Below are 20855 nucleotides of genomic sequence, written 5' to 3' on the forward strand. Positions count from 1 at the left end.
TTATAGCAGCAGAATTTGTGATAGCCAAATCTTGGAAACAACCAAGATGCCCATCACCTGAGGAATGGATGAAAAGGATGTGGTATTTTTATACAATGGAGTATTACTCAGCTATAAAGAATGATAAACTCAAAGACTTTATATTGAAGTGGATGCCATTTGAACATATACTCATAAGTGAAATAAACACACATGTGTAAATATCATATAGTTTCCCTAGTATAAGAACTCAAAAGAAGAAATATAAATAGAAATGTATAATACAACTGAGAGGAAAGCAGGAACTTGAGGACTAGAGAATGAAAAGAGAGCAAGGAGAAGAGCTAGGAAACATGACAGGGGCAAGGCATACTGTTATATGTAGAAGACGGGTAAGGCAATGATTCTGAGAATCTTGAGAAGTTTTTTGAATCTAGCAGTTAATTGGAATGATTCTCACCTTGACTAATTACATTTACTGACACTTGTGAACTAAGCAACTGCACTGAAGATGGCAATTTGTAATAGTAAGTTCATGCTTGCAGTGCCTGTCATTCTTGTCTTCTGAATACGGGCTGCTTGTCATGACATGTCAGTTGCTGCTGGGCTGTCTCTCAGGTTGATGATTGTTCAAAAAGAAGGAGTTGATGAATGAAGGCAGGAGACAGGAATAGGAATGTTGCTGGACTGTCCTGTTAAAACTTGTATATTGTTAGATTTCTTGACCTATGTGTAAACATGAGAATTATATAATTCTTTATGCCTATTTTAAAAATATATTTCAATTTTTAAAATGTTTTTTCATCATATTCTGTAGGGACTTAAAGTTCAACATATCAATGCTTTATGAAAAATACCTGTTCCATGTTATGCCTAAGATGTTTGCTACTCAGACAGATAGTAAGGTTAAGCTTAACAGCCAAGGTTGTCGGTAATAACAATAAGCTTCTCTTCTAGAGGATTAACAACCTAAGTTTGCAGAACAAAATTAGAGAAAAAGGAGGGCTGCAAGGAAAGCCAACATTTTGGCCCTAGCCTTCCAAGGTCAGTTAAGACTCAGGACATATGAGAACTTGTACTGTAATGCCATATAACTCAGTAGTGTCCCAAATTTTCTGATCAAGGAGATTATGGGGCCAAATAGGAAAGTGATCGATGATGTAGAGTGTACCTAAGGAGAGTCACATGGAGAGAAAACATTCTCTCAGGCTTTCACAGAGAGCACATTGGCCAAGCAATGGCTGTGAGTCATCCACATGGCTGACACTGGGCACTGTTTTAGACCTGCCCTGTGCGATAGAGTAGACATTCATCATACTTAGCTGTTAAACATGTAAAATGTGGCTCATGTGACTGAGAAAGTAAATTTGTAAATATCTTTAAAGTAATATGCACTTAAATATAAAAGCTATAGCCAGGCGTGGTGTCACTATTTAGATGGTAAATATACATGTTTACCTGGATTTGGTGTGGCACTCCGGTAATCCCAGCATTCTGGACACTGAAACAGGAAGATCACAAACTTAAGGCTATCTTGGGCTATGTAGTGAGACTTTGCCCCCCTAAAATAGAAGAAATAAAGAGAAAGGATCTTTCCCCCTTCCTTCTCCTTCATACCATGTACTCTGGAGACCTCCACTATTAGCTCATGGACAGGGCCCTACATATATATTATTTTCTAAAACATAGGATTGACCCATAACTTGCTTTTATCGATATCTTTTGGAGGTTTTTCCAAGTATATACATATATACCTTAGTATTTTTAACATTTAAGATAATTCCTGATTGAAGAGAATTCCTTAGTTTGAATGAATCATGTATATTCATCCATCCATCCATCCATCCATCCATCCATCCATCCATTCATTTATTCAGTGAACTATGCTTTTTGAGTGTCCCACTATGTGTCAGGCATTGGTCAAGAGACTGATGATAAAGCAGTTTCTTACAGACGGTCATGTAGGTTGTTTCTCATATTTTTCTATGACAGACATTGATACAACAGACATCTCAGTCTATTTGTTAGAGTTTTTCATTGGCATTGATTCATCCAAGGTACTTTATAGGTCAAAGGGCTCAGTGGCATTTTTTGTAGTATTTTTATCTCAGGCTTAATTAGGGTAACATTAATGAGACAGGTAAACTTGTGATAAACATTGAAACTATTTTAACAGATGGAGAAAATAAATCTCTCAGTAAGATACCCTCTTAAAGGCTGAAGATCTGTCTCCACAATCACATTTTTAATGTGAGTATAGTTCTGTCCAGATCCTACTCACCTTTTCCATGTTCAGCTCAATAGATTCTCATCAGATACAATTGCTCCTGTCTCCATACCTTGAGTATGGCTTTGTTCACATACTATCTTGTCTCATAAATGAATTCTCTTGTACACTTTCATTCCCCCCCCAAAAAAAATTGTGTCTTTAATTCATCCTGCATCCTCTTTCGGTATGCAACACTGCACTTTATGTTTATGTAATTAAATAGAAGTCCTAACATGGAAAAAGTAAACTCAACACTCTCAGGTATGAACATAGAATCTGCACAATGGCCAGATCGTGTTTGTGCACCATCAATATGACATCCACAGTTGACTTCTGCTGGTCTATGGAAAGGAGCAGTTAACATTTAATTTTTTTCTTAATTTCTCATAACTTTTTTCCAATTTTGTATGTCCATATCTGGTAATCTAAACAACTAATTGAAAGACAACACTATTCAATACAACAAATACTGTTGAATTCATATTATTTTGTTTAGTGAAATTCTGTATCATTTCTATTTTTTATTATCATTATTTTGTATTCTCTATAAAAACAAAAGGCAAACATTCCAATTCAAATATGACATCTACTTCCCATGGCTCTGCAGAAATTGCCTCCTCCTCTAATTTTATTGAGTACTATTCCTCTTCTGTCCATGCTCCAGACTAACAGGCATTTTTTTTCTGGTCTTTGAACACATGAAACCTGCTTCCATCTCCAGGTCTTTGTTCTTGACATTTGTGCTGCCTGCAGTGATCTACCTGCTGCTGCTGCTGCTGCTTCCCTTTTTCAAGATTCAGCTTGCTTTTCAAGTCCTCTAAGAGGTTTTTCTTTACTGTGCTTCTAAATTAGCTCTCTACCTGAAAACAAGCAGCAGTAGCTAGTTACCCTATTTTCAGACAAAGTGGACTTTAAGTCAAAACGGAGTGAAAGAGGCAAAGAAGGTCACTACATATTGGTCAAAGGAACAATTTAACTGGAAGAGATAACAATTAAAAATAGAAATGTGGTGAACATCAGAACACCTAATCTCAGGAAAGCAACACTACTGAAAAAAAAATCAGATAAACATCAATACAATTTTAGTGGGGAACCTCAAAACCCGACTATGACAAATAGATTATTTAGGCAAAAAATCAAAAAAGAAATACCAGAGTTGAATCACACCTTTGAACAATTGAACTTAATATCTACAGAATGTTTCTCCCAACAATAGTCTTGTTCTAGAACTTTGTCCAAAAATAAACCATATACTAGCCCATAAAACCTGCTTCAATACAAAAGGATCAAAATTATGTCATACATATTGTCTGATGATAGTGCAATGAAACTAGAAATTAATGGCAAAGGAAGCCACAAAAATTATAGAGATTGAACAAACAATGTGATCTGGACTAATTAATGGATAACAGAATAAATCAAGAAATTTAACAGTTTCTAGAATCAAGCAATACTGCCAGGACATCACAGCAGAACTAGGAATATGGGACACAGCAAAAGCAACCCAGTCCTAAGAGGGAAGTCTATAGCTATGAATGCCCACATCACAAAAAGTGTCCAAATAACCTACCAATGCACTTCAAGATCCTAGAAAAACAAAAACAAATCTAAAGCAAGTGCAACAAGGGAAATTTCAAAGATCAGAGCATAAATCAATAAAATTGAGACCAAAAAATATGAAGAACAATCAATTGGAGAACTGATTCTTCAAAAGAATAAACAAGTAGACAAAGCCTTAGCCAATCTCACAAAAGAAAGACAAGATCTATATCAACACAATGAGAAATGAAAAAGCTAGGCAGGAGAATTGCTTCGAATTTGAGACCAACTTGGGCTACAAAGTTATCTCAAGGTCAACCTGAAAAGCATAGTGAGTCCCTGTCTCAAAAAAAGAAATGAGAAAAAAAAGGTGAAATCACCACAGACACCACCAAAATCCAGAAGCTTATCAGTAACTACTTTGAAAACCCATACTCCAAAATATCAATCACAAAGAAATGGACAGAATCCTAGATACATATTACTTACAAAATCTGAGACAAGAAGATACAAAAACTCTAAATGATCCAATAACAAGAAATGAAATCAAAGCAGTAATAAAAAATATTTCTATCAAAAAAGCCAAACATATGATGGATTCAACACTGAATTCGATAAAAATTTCAGGTAAGGCCTAGCAAGATACCTCAGTGGGCAAAAGCGCCTGCTTAGGCAAGCTTAGGCAACTGCAGGGACTGTGATACAATCCCAGGCACCACATGCTGCTCCAGCCCTGCCCTTAGGGCAGATTGAGCTGGCCACAAAAAAAAAAAAAAAAAAAAAAAAACTTCAGGCAAAATTTAATGTCAATAATGCTCAAACTCTTTACTGAAATTGAAAAGGAAGGGGTAATCTCTAAATAGATGCAACTAGAAAACATACTCTCAAGTGAAATAAATCAGACCCTCTTGTGCAAACATAGCATTGTTTCCTTAGTGTGAGAACCTGAAAGAGAAAAATGGAAGCTGAAGGATACAATAGATACTGGGAAAAGGAAATAAACTTATTCAAAAGGAAAGAGTTATTGAATTGAGGAGAAAGACAGGAGAGGGAGGGCCTGGGAAGATAGCTTAGTAGAATAAGTTCTTGCCTGGCAAGCACAGAGTCCTGAGTGCAATCCCTGGTACCACAAAAAAAAAAAAAAAAGACAGGAGAGGGAGTGGAGGAAAGAGATTTATGTATGTATATAAGCAGGATAGTTTGGACAACTGAACTGTACATTTCTGCTGGTCTATGGAAAGAAGCAGTTAATGCTTTGTTTCATCCCCTTTTTTCATTTGTTTGTATTTTTTCTCTTCTTCACTTTTTATACTTGCCTGCAAGCAGATGCAGGGGCTGGGGCTTCAATCCCTGAGTGTGCTGTGCCATCCCCGCCCCCTGGGGCTCACTGAGATGGAAACTGAGACTGGGCGTGGTGGCACACGCCTGTAATACCAGCTCTTGGGAGACTGTAAACAGGTGGATCATTACAAGTCCGATCCAGTAGCAAGACCCTGAATACCCTGTAGACCTTTCCCTAAAATATAAAACACAAAAAATTTCTTGTACAATTTTTTGTTGTTTTTCTTCTTCATTCAATTTTACATGTATATATCTGGTAATATGAATAACTAGATGGAAGACAACACTATGTATTACAACAAATACTGTGAAATTCATATTACTTTGTTAAGTGAAATTCTATCACTTGTAATTTTTTATTTTAATTCTAGCTTGTACTCTCTTTAAAAATAACAAATAAAATATTTTAACAAATCATTCCCAGAAGCTAGCATTTGAATGCAAAACCAAAGACTTAACTGAAAAAGAAAAAACTCACAGGGCAAGCTCTTTAATGAACATAGATGCAAAGATCCATAACAAGACGCTGGCAAACAGAATGTAACAAACCACTAAAAAAAATCATGTATCATGACCAGCCTTCACCCCAGGGATGCAAGGATGGTTCAACACATTACATATAATACATCACATAAATAGTACAAAATCATAGAATCATCTCAACAGATGCAGAAGAAGTCTTTAACAAAATCCAACAGCTATTCATGATTAAAAAAAAAAAAACAAACAAGCAAACAGGGATAGAACAATGATGTTGAACCTTTTAGAGTTTTCAATGAAAAACAGCCCACTGTGGCACTTGTGCATTGGTTCACCACCACTAGTATAGAAGAACCTTATCTCAATCTGATAAAAACCATTTGCAAACTTACTGCCAGCATCACATTAAATGGGGAAAAACTAAAAGCTTTCCCTCTAGAATCAGGAATAAGAAAAGAATATCCACTACCACCCTCCTGGCTCTGAAGCTGCTTCTGGGCTCTTCAGTATCATGGAAGGGGTCAATAATGAGCTACACAGACATTCACAGAAGACATGCAACAATTAATTTTACACACACACACGCAGGCACTGTGCAGAGCCATGATTTATGACAGTGCTTCTGTCTTCAAAGGACTTCTAGATCCATTTCTTTAGGATCCTGTATCTAGGTTTTATTCGAACTCCAATGATGGTTGCTTGCTGCTAAGAGACTTGGTGGTTTCAGGGCTCACAGAAATCATCAGGCATGCTTTTGTTTCCATAACAAAGTCTTCTGTGGAGGTGTGACTATTATTTGAAGTTGGGAAAAGCAGGGAATGTGCCACAGGGGAAGTGGTGAGAGCCCTCTCAGATGAGTTGCTTGGTTCCCCAGATCATGGACCACTTTCAAACTCTCAACAAATGAAGTAACAAGATAGATATCTGCCAGGTTCATGAAGCTTCTCACTTTGCTCTTAGGGAAATTCGATGATGAGTCACTAATGTTTCAAGATTCCTATCTTCATTTCTGTTTTAAGCTTCTGTGTTTTATACCTAGGCAGAAGATGTTCTTTGATTCTTGGAAAAACAATTTTTTGGAACCCAGAGAGGATAACAGTAGGAAATGGAGGGGGAAGGTGGTTATGGGGCACTTGAGAAAGCTCCTAGAACATTGGCACGTGCTCCGCACCCAGGCCACGGTCTTCCCATGGCATGGCACCCCAGTCCTGGCCACTCACAGCTGAACCACACAACCTGCCCCAAGCTCAGACCCCCCTCCTGCGAGGCTGATGACTGGCCAAGAGAAGAGAGTAGGAGAGGAGCAGAACCTGGCAGAGTCCCTGCAGCCCAAACCCTGCTCCCTTTCCTTAAGACAGCGCCAGAGGCGCAACCCTACCTCGGAGGAGCACACAATAGGCGGCTGCTCCAGGCAGTGGCTGAGTCTCAGCCCCTAGCTGCCAGGCTTTCCAGGCTTACGGGGTGGGGGCAATGAGACTTCCCCAGTCCTCCCCCGGGGCATGCGCAGCCTCTAGGGCTAGAGCGGAGCCTCGGGGCAGAACGCAGTCCAGTCTCAGAGGCATTTCATCACCCCTCTCGACCCTCCTCCCGCTCCACACTTGAAAAAAGAAGCAGCCTCCTCTTGCCTCCCGGATGCGGCTTCAACAGCAACCTCAGCTGCGGGCGGAGCCCGAGTGCTTGCCACTTCCCCCCCTTCCCTCGTGACCCTCGCCCCCACCTCCAGAGCTCCCTCCCCCTCCACGCACCCTTCCCCGCCCGACACACCCTCCTAAGGCGGGCGGCGTCTGCAGCTCTGGCTCCCTCTCGACTGGCGGGAGCTGCGGCTGCCGCCTTTCGGCCGGACGGTGAGCGAGGCGAGCGAGCCAGCAAGCAAAGAAGGGAACGAGGGAGGAGCAGCGGGAGGGAGGGAGGAGCAGCGGGAGCCGCGGCGCCGCTGGGCTGCGATGTGGCCGGCCGGCGTGTAAACACCGGCAGCAGCAGCTACCGCGGCCGGCCCGGGGCAGGGAGGACGCTCACCGAGACCTGGCCGCCGCCGCCGCCGCCGCCGCTGCCATGGCCGAAGTGCGCAAATTCACTAAGCGGCTCAGCAAGCCCGGCACTGCGGCCGAGCTCCGACAGAGCGTGTCCGAGGCGGTGCGGGGCTCCGTGATGCTGGTGAGTGGCCGAGGAACGGGACGTCTCGGGGGACGTGCTCCTGCTGGGAGCGACTCGGTGGCTTCCCGCGCGCGGGCCCGGGGCAGGAGGGGAGCCTGGGCAGCTGCCCGGTGCGCTGCTAGCTCTCTTTCTCCGCTCCAGCAAGTTTGCGCGCTGGCGGCCGCCTGCCAGGGTCCCACTCCTAGGCGCCCGCTGACAGCGCCGGGACTGCCCGGCACAGCTGAGGTGCGCGCTGGGGTGGACGCCGACCCACAAAGCCGCGCTTCCATCCTGGGCGGGGGCGGGGGCTAAGGTACAGAACAGACCTCTCGCAGCTTTGCACCGGGCACAAAGAGCGGGGACCGGGGTTACCAGATGAGCTCCTGCGTCAGGCACCTGAGGCAGCCTAAGCGGAAGGATGCGATGAGCCTTTTGCACATACACACGCGCACACACACAACGTGTACACACAAAAAAAGAACCCCACCCAAAAAACCCCTGGTGGCCAAGCTCAGGCAGGCGGTGAGAACAGAGGAAGCAGAGCAACTTCCTCCTGCCACCGGGGAGAGAGAGGGTGGTGATGGGGGTAGAAGGGGTGCTAGTGCTGTCTCTACGGAAGGAAGGGATTGGGAACAACAGGGGTTCGCGGGAGAGTGGATGCGGGGTAGGTCGCTGATGAATGAGGGTGTCCCCTGAGCCTGAGAGCACTGCCTTGGCAAGGGGATGAGGTTTAGGGAAAGATGGGGTGTGCCAGTCCAAGGATGGCAAGTCACCCACCGCTAGGGGCTGGACGTGCCAGCAGGGCGGCAAGGTTGGGGGATGGTGGGCCAAGAGCACACACACCAGGGAGCCCTCCTGGCGCACCCTTGACTGCACCGCGATTGTCTAACTAGGGAGGGGAGCAGACGGTGCTAACCCGCTCTTGCTCTTGCCACTTCTGTTTCCAAGGGAGTCGTGGCTAATTTCCTCAACTAGGGAACAAACCCTAAGTAAGCAATTGGACTGATTAATTAGCGTGTTTTGTTTTGTTAGTTGGGTCTTTGGAAGAATTTTTGTTTTTCTGTCCGCTCTCTCAGTGTGTCCGTTGCTGGGTTTAAATTTCACCACTTAAGAGAGGGCTTTTTGTTATCACAACTTGTCCTGGGAAGAGAACTTCACAGCTTTTCCTTGTAATTTTCCTGTTGATCTTGTAGAATTAGTAACAAAACCAACATTAAAACAAGGTCAGGGGTCTGATCCCAACAGTGAGGAAAGTTGACATTAGCGAGGGTTCTGGAGGAGGACCAACTGTAAAATATGTACCTTTGAGATAAAAATCTGCTCCCTAATAGCTACAACTGTGCAAAGCCAAGTAACTTTAAAGAAATCTCTTTATTGTGGCTGGACCCTTGAAAGTTTAATCCTGCTGTTTAGTGAAGCTAAACCTAGACCTTTAATGTTGTTTTAATGGATTTGGCTTATTGTGTGTTTCACTGTGATCTGGGAGTGAGGACCTGTTGAGGTCAAATGCAAACCAAGCTTGTCATCATGGCCGGTTAGGAGAGACAAGCTGTGTGCATGGCATTTATACCAGGGCTCTCTTCTTTGGATTATTAGCGAGTGACTGAAGCTGAATAGCTCAGGGAACACTTTTTGCCATTGAAGAAGAAGGAAGACCTTTCCTGAGCAGGGTGAACTGGCCCTCAGCCACAGCATGTGAATGGGGCTGTGAGGCAGGCAGATGGTCTCAAGAGAATAAGCGAGAGGCAGCGAATGACTGAGATTTCACCAGCGTTCATTTGACTTGCTACTTTCTGCCTCAAAAAGTTAACATTCTAGGTTTTTAGCTTTTGGGTAGCACAGATGCAGCTGCTTAAACTGTTAATGGGAGGAGACTCTTCTTGGAGCTACTGTCAGTAGCCATGGTTTCCCATCAGCCTAGCTTCTATGGGACCAAGGCCTCTGATTTTAGCATTTATACCAGACAAGGCAGAGGAATGATTTATTTGTTACTCTAGTATGTGGTCCGCATTGAGATTTTAGGAACAGGGAGAACAGAGTCTAGTAATAAATTAGCCAGTATCTGATGTACTGCTACCATGTGCAAGACACAATGCTGGGTGCCCTATAGTTTTAACAAAATAAGGATGGCCATTTCAATCTTTTTCATTAGCTCCCACTGAGTTGTTTTTTTTTGTGTGTGTGTATCTACAGGAAACATAGATTGTGTATAGAAATCAATTTTGTGTTCTCCTAGCACCTTCAAAAATTTTATTTGTAAGTAGTTCACTCCACTAAGAAATAAGGAACCAGCTTTAAACTGAGTGTAGGCACCTAAGTGACTCAGGGTCAGTTTCTATGTCTTTTTCTCCTTTCCTCTCTCGAGTTTCTCTTTCTCTTTCCTCTCCATGCATTTCTGACACAGAGAGCTCTGGCCATGAGTAGCTAGAAAGCAAGGACAATGTTGCAGCTGCCACCAAAACTTCTGGTTCTTTTCTGATTTAAGCCCCCCATGTGTTTATTAAGGAACAGCTGTGGTAGGATTTACACTTGCTGCTGTGAACCCGAGACACGAATGTTAGAGTTCCAACATGAATTGGAGTCATTAGCACAGCCGGTCAAGCTTTCTTCCAGTTTATCTCTCTTTAGAACCTGAAAAACCCACCAAGTTGGACAAATATACAGTATTTTTTTTTGGTGGAACTGGGGATTGAACTCAGGCCCTTGTGCTTGCCAGGCAAGCACTTATTCTACTGAGCCATCTCCCTGACCCCAGTATTTCTTGTGTAGGGTTTTTTTTTTAAATTTTACAATTGCACCCTTGTTAGCGTGTTGCTAACATTCAGTTTTGCTCAATGTTTGAAAAATTCGGAAGGACTGGTCTTGTGCTATATATAGCATATTGCTGTGTATTCAGGCTTTCATTCAGAATTAGTACTTCCATGAATCTGTTAACTACATAATGAAGCAGAAAGAGAAAGAGGTTGTTTCATTGTTGCATGTTCCTGTAAGTTCAGCATTTTTATGAAGGTCAATTTTAAACCAGAGAAAGGGATAATTACAGAATCATTATTGACAGTGATAATCTCAAGAGTGGCTTGGGAACATTACAGCTAAGAGTCCTTGTGAGTAACAGAGAAGGCTTTATACATATACATGATTAAAATACAGTTTTAATGATGTTTTGTAATAATTCAGGATATAGCTATTTGTGCTTCAAAAACATTTGGTAAACCTGTTTTATTATATCTACTCTTGAAGACCTACTGTGTTTCCTTGGTGTCCGCTGACTGGCATTGGCCATATTTCATGTGATAGCTTCCCGAGAAAGAAGATCTGCAGGAGTCAAGATGGGCTAAAAGGATCGCAGCTGTTGATGTCCCCCACCAGCCCCTGCTATTCACAACTACCTTTGTAGAGAATGTTTGTTGTATTCCCACTTAGGCAAGAACTGAAGACCAGCAAAGCTACTCTCTCATCCCAGGGAATTTGTGGAAAGTACTTAACGTGGGACAAACTCCACAGCTTCACTAGTAAGGAGGTGAAGACTTACACCATAGAACACATCCACTTTCAGATTGCACTTTTCTCCAGTGTTCAGGGTTGATCACAGGGCCTCATGTGTGCAAGGTCAGGGATCTACTACTGAGATGCATCCCCAGCCCAATACATGCTTCTTGACCACGCCTTTCCAGTTCAGAGACTTAGTTCAGCAATCAAGGAACTGAGAGAGGGAAAATCAACCAATGCTGGCATTATAGTATTGGCTAGGAGAACTTAAAGTTGATTTTTGTGCATACTCTGGGGCTCCTGTTGGCATGCATGCAAGTGCACGTGCATGTGCACGCGTGCGTGCGCGTGTGCACACACACACACACAAACACCCCAACCTAAGCATAAAATTTAGCTTGCTACTTCTGTTGGCTTCTCTGGGTTAGAAAGGCCTGAACTATTAAGCCACTTTTCAAGGATCTGTCCAAAAGACTGGTGCAGTTTGTTGTGAAACCAGAGAGCCCTTCATGCAGAACGCTTACTTAAGCACTTAACAGTAGAATTTGTTTTCTAAGATAAACATGTTTTAAAATTCCTGTGCTTTGAATCTTTATTTTAATCTTGAGGGAAGACTTCTTTTAAATTTTGATTGCTGTATTAGATCATAAGTTCATGTTTATTGTAGAAAACCAAAAAACTAAATCATTATCATCTCACTTAGAAGGAATACTGTCAATATTCTGTTAATATTCAAATGTATGTATTTCAAAATTCTGTATCTTTATGTATCACACATGAAAATATATGAATTGAAGTACATCAGTCTTTGAAATAGGTTTTCCATTTATTGATATCTTATGAACATTTCTTCATGTCAGTAAATGTAAATTTACATAGTCAGTTTAATAAGTATGTCAACAATTCCACAGTAGGTGTACTGGGTTGTATAGGTTGATATGCTGTTATTAACATGAGCCCAAAAGCCTTTGAATTTAACATAAATCAGTTCCTAAATTGCATCTTCTGAGGCTCAGGTACTCAGTGGCCATGTTTGGCTTGTGGCTAGTAGATACGGAGCATTTCTATCATTGCAGAAAGTTGTCTTGGATAACACTGGTCTGAGCAATAATTAAATGAACATCATTTAGAAGATATTTTCCAACTTGGTAGATTTTCCTGTTAATATAAATGGAACTGCTTGCTCAAAGACTATCTGTGCTTTTGAGTATTAAAAACTCCTCTTAAATTGATGTAGTAGTTCTCTCCTATAACCCCAGCTACTCTGGACACTGAGAGTAGAGGGATTTTTTGAGACAGGGCTTGTCTATGCAGATCAAGCTGACCTTAAGCTCACTGTGTAGCCCAGGCTGGCCTTGAACTTGATGCAGTCCTCCTGCCTCAGTCTGCCAAAACACTGAAATGACAGGCGTGAGCCTCCATGCCCGGCTTGAGGTTGAGCCTAGAAGTTTGGGAGCTTGCACTCAGCCTGGACATCATGTGAAGATTCCTTGTCAATAAATAAATAAAAATTCCAGTTAGCCCTGGGAGTGTAGCTCAGTGGTAGAGCACCTGCCTGGCATACTTGAGGCCCTAGATTCCATCCCTATCACTACACACACATACAAAAATTTTTTTCTTAAAAATTCTGTTAAATTGCTCTGCAGAAAGTTATTCCAGTGTTCTTTTTTACCAAGAGACTGGAAGGGGATTCATTTCTCCTCTCCCATGACAACACTGGTTAGTAATATTATTTTAATCTTTGTAATCTGATAAGACATAGTGTTCTAATTTGTATTTCTTTGCTTACTTGAATGGCTTCCCATATGTTAATTGCTCATTCATATTTGTTTAGAAAATTTAAGTGAACTTTCCTATAGACTCATTTCCTTATTTTCAACTCTTGCAATAGTTGTCTTTCCTCAGCCCCACCCAAAGATTCTGTTTTGCTGAGTCAGGAGTGGGTTCAATCATGTATGTTCTTTAAAACTACCCTGGGTAATTATGCTGTGCACAGAGCTGTTGCTCTAGGCCATTGGTCCATGCAAGGAAAGAATGTCTCCAGGACACATTTCTGACAAATTTTTGTGTAGCTGCTGTTGGTTAGAGGGATACGCTAGCAAAGTTTCTTTAGCTGAAATTTACTCTCTGTAGGTTCCACCGTGGCCCTGGCCTAGCTCTGCTGTTCTGAGCCACATAAAATGTTTGCTTCCTCTTTTACATGACAACCCTTCAAATATTTGGAGACAACCACCATGGTTTTGAGGGGGAGGGTAGTGGTGATTGAACCCAGGGACTTTGCACTGTGCAACATCATCAACTTTTTTTTAATTATTATTATTTTTGAGGTGGGGTATCCTTAAGTTGATAAGTTGCCCAGGCTGAGCTCCACTTGTGATCCTTCTGCCCAGCCTACTAGAGTGCTGGGCTTACTGCTTCCCAGAGTGCCTGGCTAGTATATTGTTTTCACATTCACTCTTTTTTTTTTTTGGCGGAACTGGGGATTGAACTCAGGCCTTTGTGCTTGCCAGGCAAGCACTTACTCTACTGAGCTAATTTTCCGGCCCCCACATTCACTCTTTACAAGGCCAAAGACCCATAATTTTTTCCTTCTTTCCTCCTAGATTTCAAGATTCTTCACATCATGGTCATTTTACTTGGGCTCTTTTCCAAATGTTGAGTGTCAACTTAAAATGTGAAGGGTAGAACACGTGCTCAAGAGTCAGGCCTACCCTTGAGTTTGACTTCTACCACCTACTTGCATTGTGAACTGAGGCAAGTGTCTTGGTGTCGGTTTTCCCATCTGTGAAATGGAGACCAATGGTAGTGCCTTTTTATAACTTCCTGAGATAAACAGAGGACATGATGTGTAAACAGTGTCTGATAGATCAGTGATTCATAAAGGTTAAATGAGTTGGTGAAAAAAATCCATCATTCTAGAAGGGCCTACCACAAAGTGTTTCTTATACATTCTGGATAAGAGCCAAGAAATCAGAGGCTGTGTATTCATCTTTATTCCAGTACCTTACAGAGTGCCTGGAATGTAATAGGTACTCAGTTGTTATTTTGTAGGAAATATGGGGAACAGCAGTGCCTTGGGCAGCAATGCTTCATGTGAGAAATTCTCAGTTTCAGAAGAAGAGCCTGGGGAGGCCAGGAAGCTAGTTAAAATATACAGTTAGGAGAGGGTAACAAAGGCTTTAACTGAGGCAGTGAGACTGGAAATAAGGGGAAGATGTGAGACACTTTTCAGTGATAAAATTGATAGGATTTGGTGATTCTTGGAGGGGGTGGAGGAGCAAAGGAAAACAGGAAGCAGAGACAGTCAAGATAGTTTTGAGGTTTCTCAGTTTGGGCTAACAGGAGGAAAAATGTGTTTGGTGATAGGGATAGGAAACAAAACAAGTAATTTCTGCTTGAGAGAGGTGTTAGGGCAGATATAGGGTTCAGTTAAACAAATGGTGGAGAGAACGTTGTAAGGGAAGGCTGAGCATGTTCGGTTGTGTTTTGGCACAAGACAAGTATCTTGAGAGCAAAGGAGAGTGTTGCAGTTAAGTTCAGGAAAGGGAGGCAGAGCTAGGAATGGGCTAGGACTGAGCAGACCAATGAGATTGTAGGCAGATTAGCTAATGAAAAAGGCTTGCACCTTTGGAGATGAACACAAAGTGGGAGGCAAAGTGTGGAGCAATAATGTGGAATCAAACTCCAGACTTCCAGTTAGCTCCAGCTCTCGGGATCTGAGCAGCAAAGTGTTAGCATGAAGCGCTGACCAACCTTCTCCAGATGCCCAGAGAGACTAATTAGAATAATTCCTGCCTTAAGGACTCTCAAGCCAGAAAGGCAGATTATTTATTTTTTGTGTGGTTCTGGGAATCAAACCTAGGGCCGTGAGTGAGATACTGAACTATACTTTCAGCCCTAGAAAGGCAGAATAGATACATATAAATAACTGAAATAGAGAAGGTAGAAACCAGGGAGGACGCCAAAGGTTTTTGCCTCTTTGCTGTAGTTGGTTAGTTACATCATGCCTGTTGCTTTTCCTCCAACTTCCGTCCTCTATTGTTTTCTGTGATCCTCAAGGTCTTTTTCAAGAGTTTGGTCCTTCCTGATTTTAACAAGATTAAGTAGGCCTTTACTAATGAGCATTGTTAATCTCTATGGTATTCCTCACACTTATTTGACTATAGTCCCTTCCCCCCTTATGGGAATGAGGAAAATTAATGGTACCATCTAGCAGGGTGAGAAATCTGAAAGTGGTATACATGTGTGACTCACTTTGGCATTCCCTTTCTTGATCTCTACAGACTGTAAATGGTCACTGCCTTCCCAAACTGCCATGTTTCACTGAAAAAATCCTCCCCCCCACAAGCTTTTCTTGTTGCAGTTTGGTTCAGAGGAATAATTTGTGTACCTGATTCTGCAGTTTCCTGAGATATAAAATTGTCTGTTAGGCATATTGAAAAATTATTAGTTTTATTTTAAACTTATTTAACCCAGAAGGAGAAGCATATGAAGGAGAAAGGGGTCTGAGTGCTCTGTTTTCTATCAATTCTAAGGGCACTTTCCATCTCTTTGCTTTGCTGTAGCCTTTGTCATGAGGACAGAAGAGGGCTTGGGTAGCATTGGTCTGTCACTCATTTCAGCTTAGAGTCAGATGCCTTTTTGGTTCTTTGCAAAGCCCCACCCTGGAGGTGCCCAGAGCCATAACCGGAATGAGACAATAAGACAAAGGGACAGTCTCAGTAAGCTGCCGTTGACTATGCTCATACTTCTTAGAATAGAGTGGGTAAGAGCATGGGCTTTGGAAGCACACTGCCTAGGTTCAAAGTTCAGCTTCTCTATTTGCTAGGGATGACTTTGGGCCAGTTATTTACCCCCACCTCATGGGCTTGTGGAAAGGCTTAATGGAGTTGTTGTACTTGAAACACTTAGAACAAGGTTTGCCACTAGTAAACATGACTGTTAGCTCTTATTCATAGGCCTTATGAAGGGTAAGCAAAGCCTTTTGTATGTGTGCTACAAATCAATAATAATGAAAAGTTGGGGCCTGGGGAGATAGCCCAGTAGAATAAGTGCTTGCCTGGCAAGTGCAGGGTCCTGAGTTCAATCCTCGGTACTGTAAAAAAAAAATGAGAAGATGAACTGGCAGGAAGAGAAACAGGTACTCTTGCTTTCTTCTTTCCTTGCTTTGCCCATATCCCAAAGGGGTAAGCCCCATGGCTCACCCAAGAGTCATACCTTTCCTGGAAGAATAAGCTGGTAGAAACCTCTCCAGTAGGCTCTTGGTAATATCCATCCTCATCTGATGTTGTCATACTGGAAAGAGTAGTGGGTGTTAGTTAGGCCCTGGCTCCGTGGTATTTATTGCCTCCAGACCAGTCTGAGGAGTGGCGACAGGAAAGGCTAGCTCTCAGGGTGGTGACACGTCAGGGGTAGGGATCCACACATGTGACCTTTGGCAGAAACACACACCTTTATGCCAGCCTGTTCAGTGTAATTTGTGCAAAGAGAGGGATAGAGGAGAAAGGGGATTTGATACTCTTTTCCCTCCCCAAACCTTACTGATATCCCTTTCTCTAAACTCATTGATCCTTGCTTTGAAAGAATCAAATGGATGTTGAAACTCAAATGCCTCTTTTGAAACTGTTCTTGGAAACATGTATTTTAGTGGGATTTTTAAAATGTAAAGTTTAAAGGTCTCTGAAAAATTAATATGCTATATTTTGGGTGTGGTGCTGGGGATGAAAACCAAGGCTTCATATGTGCTAAGCATATACTCTGCCATTAAGCTAACCCCAGCCTTAATATCTTTTTATATTCAGTTCTTTGGGCTTTGTGATAGCAGAGCAAATAATGTGTGCAGCTTTCCAGCAGAGGCAGGATGGTGGGAAACATGCCAGATGTTCCAGCTACACGTGGTTTCCCTATTGTTTATACCCAGCCTTGCACGATCCTGCCCAAATTTGCTATTAATGATTTCCTCCAATTCTTCTCCACTTCGTTTTTATTGCCGATGGAGTTTATTGTCCATGGGAAGTTATGTGAGTTTCACTTTTCTTGACTGCTTATATTGAATTGTATATGTTTCAATCTGCTGAGAAGTATTTGAAGGTTTTCTGATACTTAAGCTAGTTCATCATTACTTTCCCTCATGACTAGAGATACTTTACTGAGTGAGTTTAGCTAAGAAGTTAAGTATTCATCCATTTCTCTGAGACAGAATATTTTTATTTATTGAAGCATTTCAGTGAATTGTGTCAGAAGCCTGGGGAATTCATTTGTATGAGTTATTTTTTAAATGATGACATGACTTTGCATTTTTATAGCTCCAGTCTTAAGAAGTATTAAAATCCTGTGGTGCCCATGATCTCATATGGCTATGGGTCACTGTTAAAACACATATCACATTGTTGTCACTCTTCTTCTATATGTGGGGAGCAGAAGTCCATGTTCGCTAGATGACAGAACAGGTATTAACCTGCAGGAATCTGAAAATCTTCAGAGTTACCGTGTGAACTGTAGAGCATGTGCCAGAGGTTCCACAAGAAAGGAGGTGGAGGGAGCTCTTCTTGTGTGGTTTTGGTGATGACCTATGAGAAGCAGTGTTTATTTCTAAACAAGCTTAGGTCTCTTTAGTAGAAAGGTATAAAAGGTAAGGACAAAAAAACTAAAAAAAGAAGGGCTGGTGATATAGCTCAGCAGACTAAGTGCTTGCTTAGGTAAGTGCAGGGGCCAGGGTTCGATCCCTGGCTCCGGCATGCCACACTGCCCCCGCCCCCCTGGCATGCTGAGCCCCAATGGATTCTGGGCGTGGTGGTGCATGCCTGTAAGCCCAGCACTAGGGAGGCAGAAAACAGGAGGATCCCTACCAGTCCTAGGTGTATAGTGAGACCCTGCACAAAAGAAAAAAAGAAGAAAAAAGAAAGAAAGAAAAAAGGGATGGGCTTGTTACTGAGAAATGTGGACAAGATCAGTGCAGGTTTTTCCTTCCTAAAGCAAACCTAAGGATTTTGAGGCCCGTTTGCAATTGGACGTTCTTCCTTTCTTTGCTCTTTGAATAACTATATGGAAAAAACCCTCCAGAGTACTGGCTCTGCAGAAGTACCTGGGATCATTTTCATGGAGCTGTTTTTATGATTTTTTTCAATTGGGCTAACGTGGTCCAAAAATAATACCATATATATTTCTCCCCATGCCTTTTATATTAGTAACTTAGTTTTCCCATTTAAGAAACAGCCAGCTTCCTGCCTTGCAGAGCCTGTTGTCACAGTGTTCATGGTGTGAATGGAAAAGTGCTGTTGGCTTGGCCAGTTTATTTTCATAGGTTCACAAGTTCCTAATGCTTCAGTGCATTAAATGGTTTCCTAAAAACTTGAAGGAGGAATGTCTCCTTCCAAGGTGCTACCTCACCACCCAGGAATAACAGAAGCCTAAGAATGATCTGGATCAACTGTTGCATAAGTTAAACTGAATTGTTATTTAAAGGCTCACAGGGGCCAGAAGCTCTCGTTTGTGTCCAGCAGTGTGTTTATGACATGCTGTATTGCTTGTAAAGCAAAGAGGGCTCTGCCTGCTAAGTTGAGCCTGGGGGGGCTTGCTCCTTCGACATGACTGCTCACAGAGGAAATTGGCCTCTGTCTCTCCCTTCCCAATGGTCTGGTGGAATTCTCACTATAAGAGCCAGAGCGGATCCTGTAAGGCTGCTCCTTTCAATTCTATAATAACAAACTTGGCTCTCTTCGCTGCCTCCCTCCCACTAATAGCTGAAACTATGCTGCTGTCCATGGCCAGCTCAGAACTGCCCTAGGTTCAGGGACATCAGTGGTTTCTCATATTCAAAGCCCGGATTGTTGGGATCAAGTTGGGCAAGCTGCTGGTTTGACGCTGTCTTTAAAATTTATTTCTAGTCACTGGGTTTTGGTATTCTTTCTTGTCTTCCCTGTATCACTATGTGCCTGTTTTTTGGGGGGTTTGTTTTGGTTTTGGTGGGAGAGGGTACTGTAGGAACACTGGGCCTCTTATGTGCTAGGCAAAAGCACTCTACTGCTGAGCCACACTCCCACCCCCTTACGGCCCTGTCTTGACCCCCTTCTATCCTATCCACATCTAACCTCTGTCTTAATTTTCTGATCAGTTGCCCAGCAACTCTAGCAGTAAGTTCTGGTCTTCTTGCTGGCCTTCCTGAGGAGGGGCGCCCCATCCTCACCATGACCATAGAATAGCTTGAGCTCAGCACAGCAGGGGAATTGAAGCCTGAGGGAGTAAGGAGCTGCTGAGAGACCTCAGAGGAGGCAGAGTGCCAGGTGAGAGGTTCAGCAAGAAGCCCTGAGGACTGGACTGGATACATGGTATATAGCTTTCCCATTAGGCTGTAGCAAATACTATAAACTTAGCATCTTAAAAAAAACACAGAATTATATGTCTAGAGGTTCCAAGTCTGAAATGCCTCTTGCTGGGCTAAACCTAAGGTTTGGCAAGGCTACACTTACTGCAGAAGCTCTGGGGGAGAATCCCATTTTTTGCCTCCTTTCCCAGTTTTTAGAAGCTTTTTGCATTCCTTGACTTTTGGCTGCTCCATCCTCAAGCCAGAAAGCACTGCTCAAGTCTTTTTCTTTCATCACTCTGACTCAGCTTCTATCTTCACATCTGCCCTGACTTTGACTCTCCTGCTTCCCTCTTTCATTTGCAAGAATCTTTTTTTTTTGGTTTGGCTTTGGGGTACTGAGGCATGTGAGACAAGTGCTCAATCATTAAACTACACCCCAAGCCAAAACTGGACATCAATTTTGTCAGTGCTGTAGATGGAACCCAGAGTTTCGTGAATGCTAGGTAAGCTGTCTAGCATAGGGTTATATCCCCAGCCACTTGTAAGGACCCTTATAATGACGTTGATGTCACCTGCATAACCTCATTATTCTCATTCAGAATCCTTAATTTTATTTATTTATTTATTTATTGCTGAACCGGGAATTGAATTCAGGCCCTTGCACTTGCCAGGGAAGCACTTATTATCCTGAGCCATCTCCCCAGCCCAGAATCCTTAATTTAATTTTTTAAAAAAGCTTTGATTTAGTCACACCTGCGCAGTCCCTTTTGCATATAAAGTAACATATTCACAGGCTCCAGGTATGGAGAATGGGTCAACTTGGGGAACCATTATTCTGCCTGTCACATGGGCCTTTGCTAGCAGTTGAAGAATGGTGCCATCCTGGGGTCAAATGGAGCCCAGAAAGGCTCCTGCATTATGATGCAGCAGGAACAAGGTCCTGATTGACCAGCAAACTTCAAGCCAGGTATGCAGATTTTCATAGAATTCCAGTGAGGAAGTACTATCCCTTTTAAGATTTGGCTGAAAGAAAGCAGTACAGGTTTGCAGCCTGCAATTTTGTTCGATTCGGATGTTTTCTTAAATTCTTCATAATTAATTATTTTCCCCACAGAGGACTCCCTCAGTCTGGAATTCTTGTAATGGGCGCTGCTTTCAGACTTGAGTTGTTCCAGGATATAAGCTAGCCAGACACTTAGCAGGCACCTAGCCAGCTGGGGCTTATGGAATTTTCCACCCTGAGTTAAAGAAAAGAGTAAAGAGGTAGAGGTGTGTGTGGGTGTGTGGATGTGTGTGGAGGGGCATGTTTAAAAGAGAAAG

The 20855-nt window shown here is 42.5% G+C and overlaps 1 protein-coding gene across 4 annotated transcripts in view; it reads left to right on the forward strand.

Annotated features, from left to right (window-relative positions):
* The first annotated feature begins 7388 nt into the window (after positions 1-7388).
* Dock11 (dedicator of cytokinesis 11) overlaps positions 7389-20855 on the forward strand; it is a 224183-nt gene continuing 210716 nt past the window's right edge. For all 4 annotated transcript variants that reach the window (XM_004645686.3, XM_023706010.1, XM_023706012.1 and 1 more), the window contains exon 1: positions 7389-7762. In XM_004645686.3, coding sequence (XP_004645743.1) covers positions 7661-7762 — 102 coding nt within the window. In that variant the 5' untranslated portion in view covers positions 7389-7660. The remainder of the gene's footprint in view (positions 7763-20855) is intronic.

The sequence above is a fragment of the Octodon degus genome, unplaced genomic scaffold, assembly GCF_000260255.1.
Source record: "Octodon degus isolate 3935 unplaced genomic scaffold, OctDeg1.0 scaffold00236, whole genome shotgun sequence".
NCBI classification, from domain to species: domain Eukaryota; kingdom Metazoa; phylum Chordata; class Mammalia; order Rodentia; family Octodontidae; genus Octodon; species Octodon degus.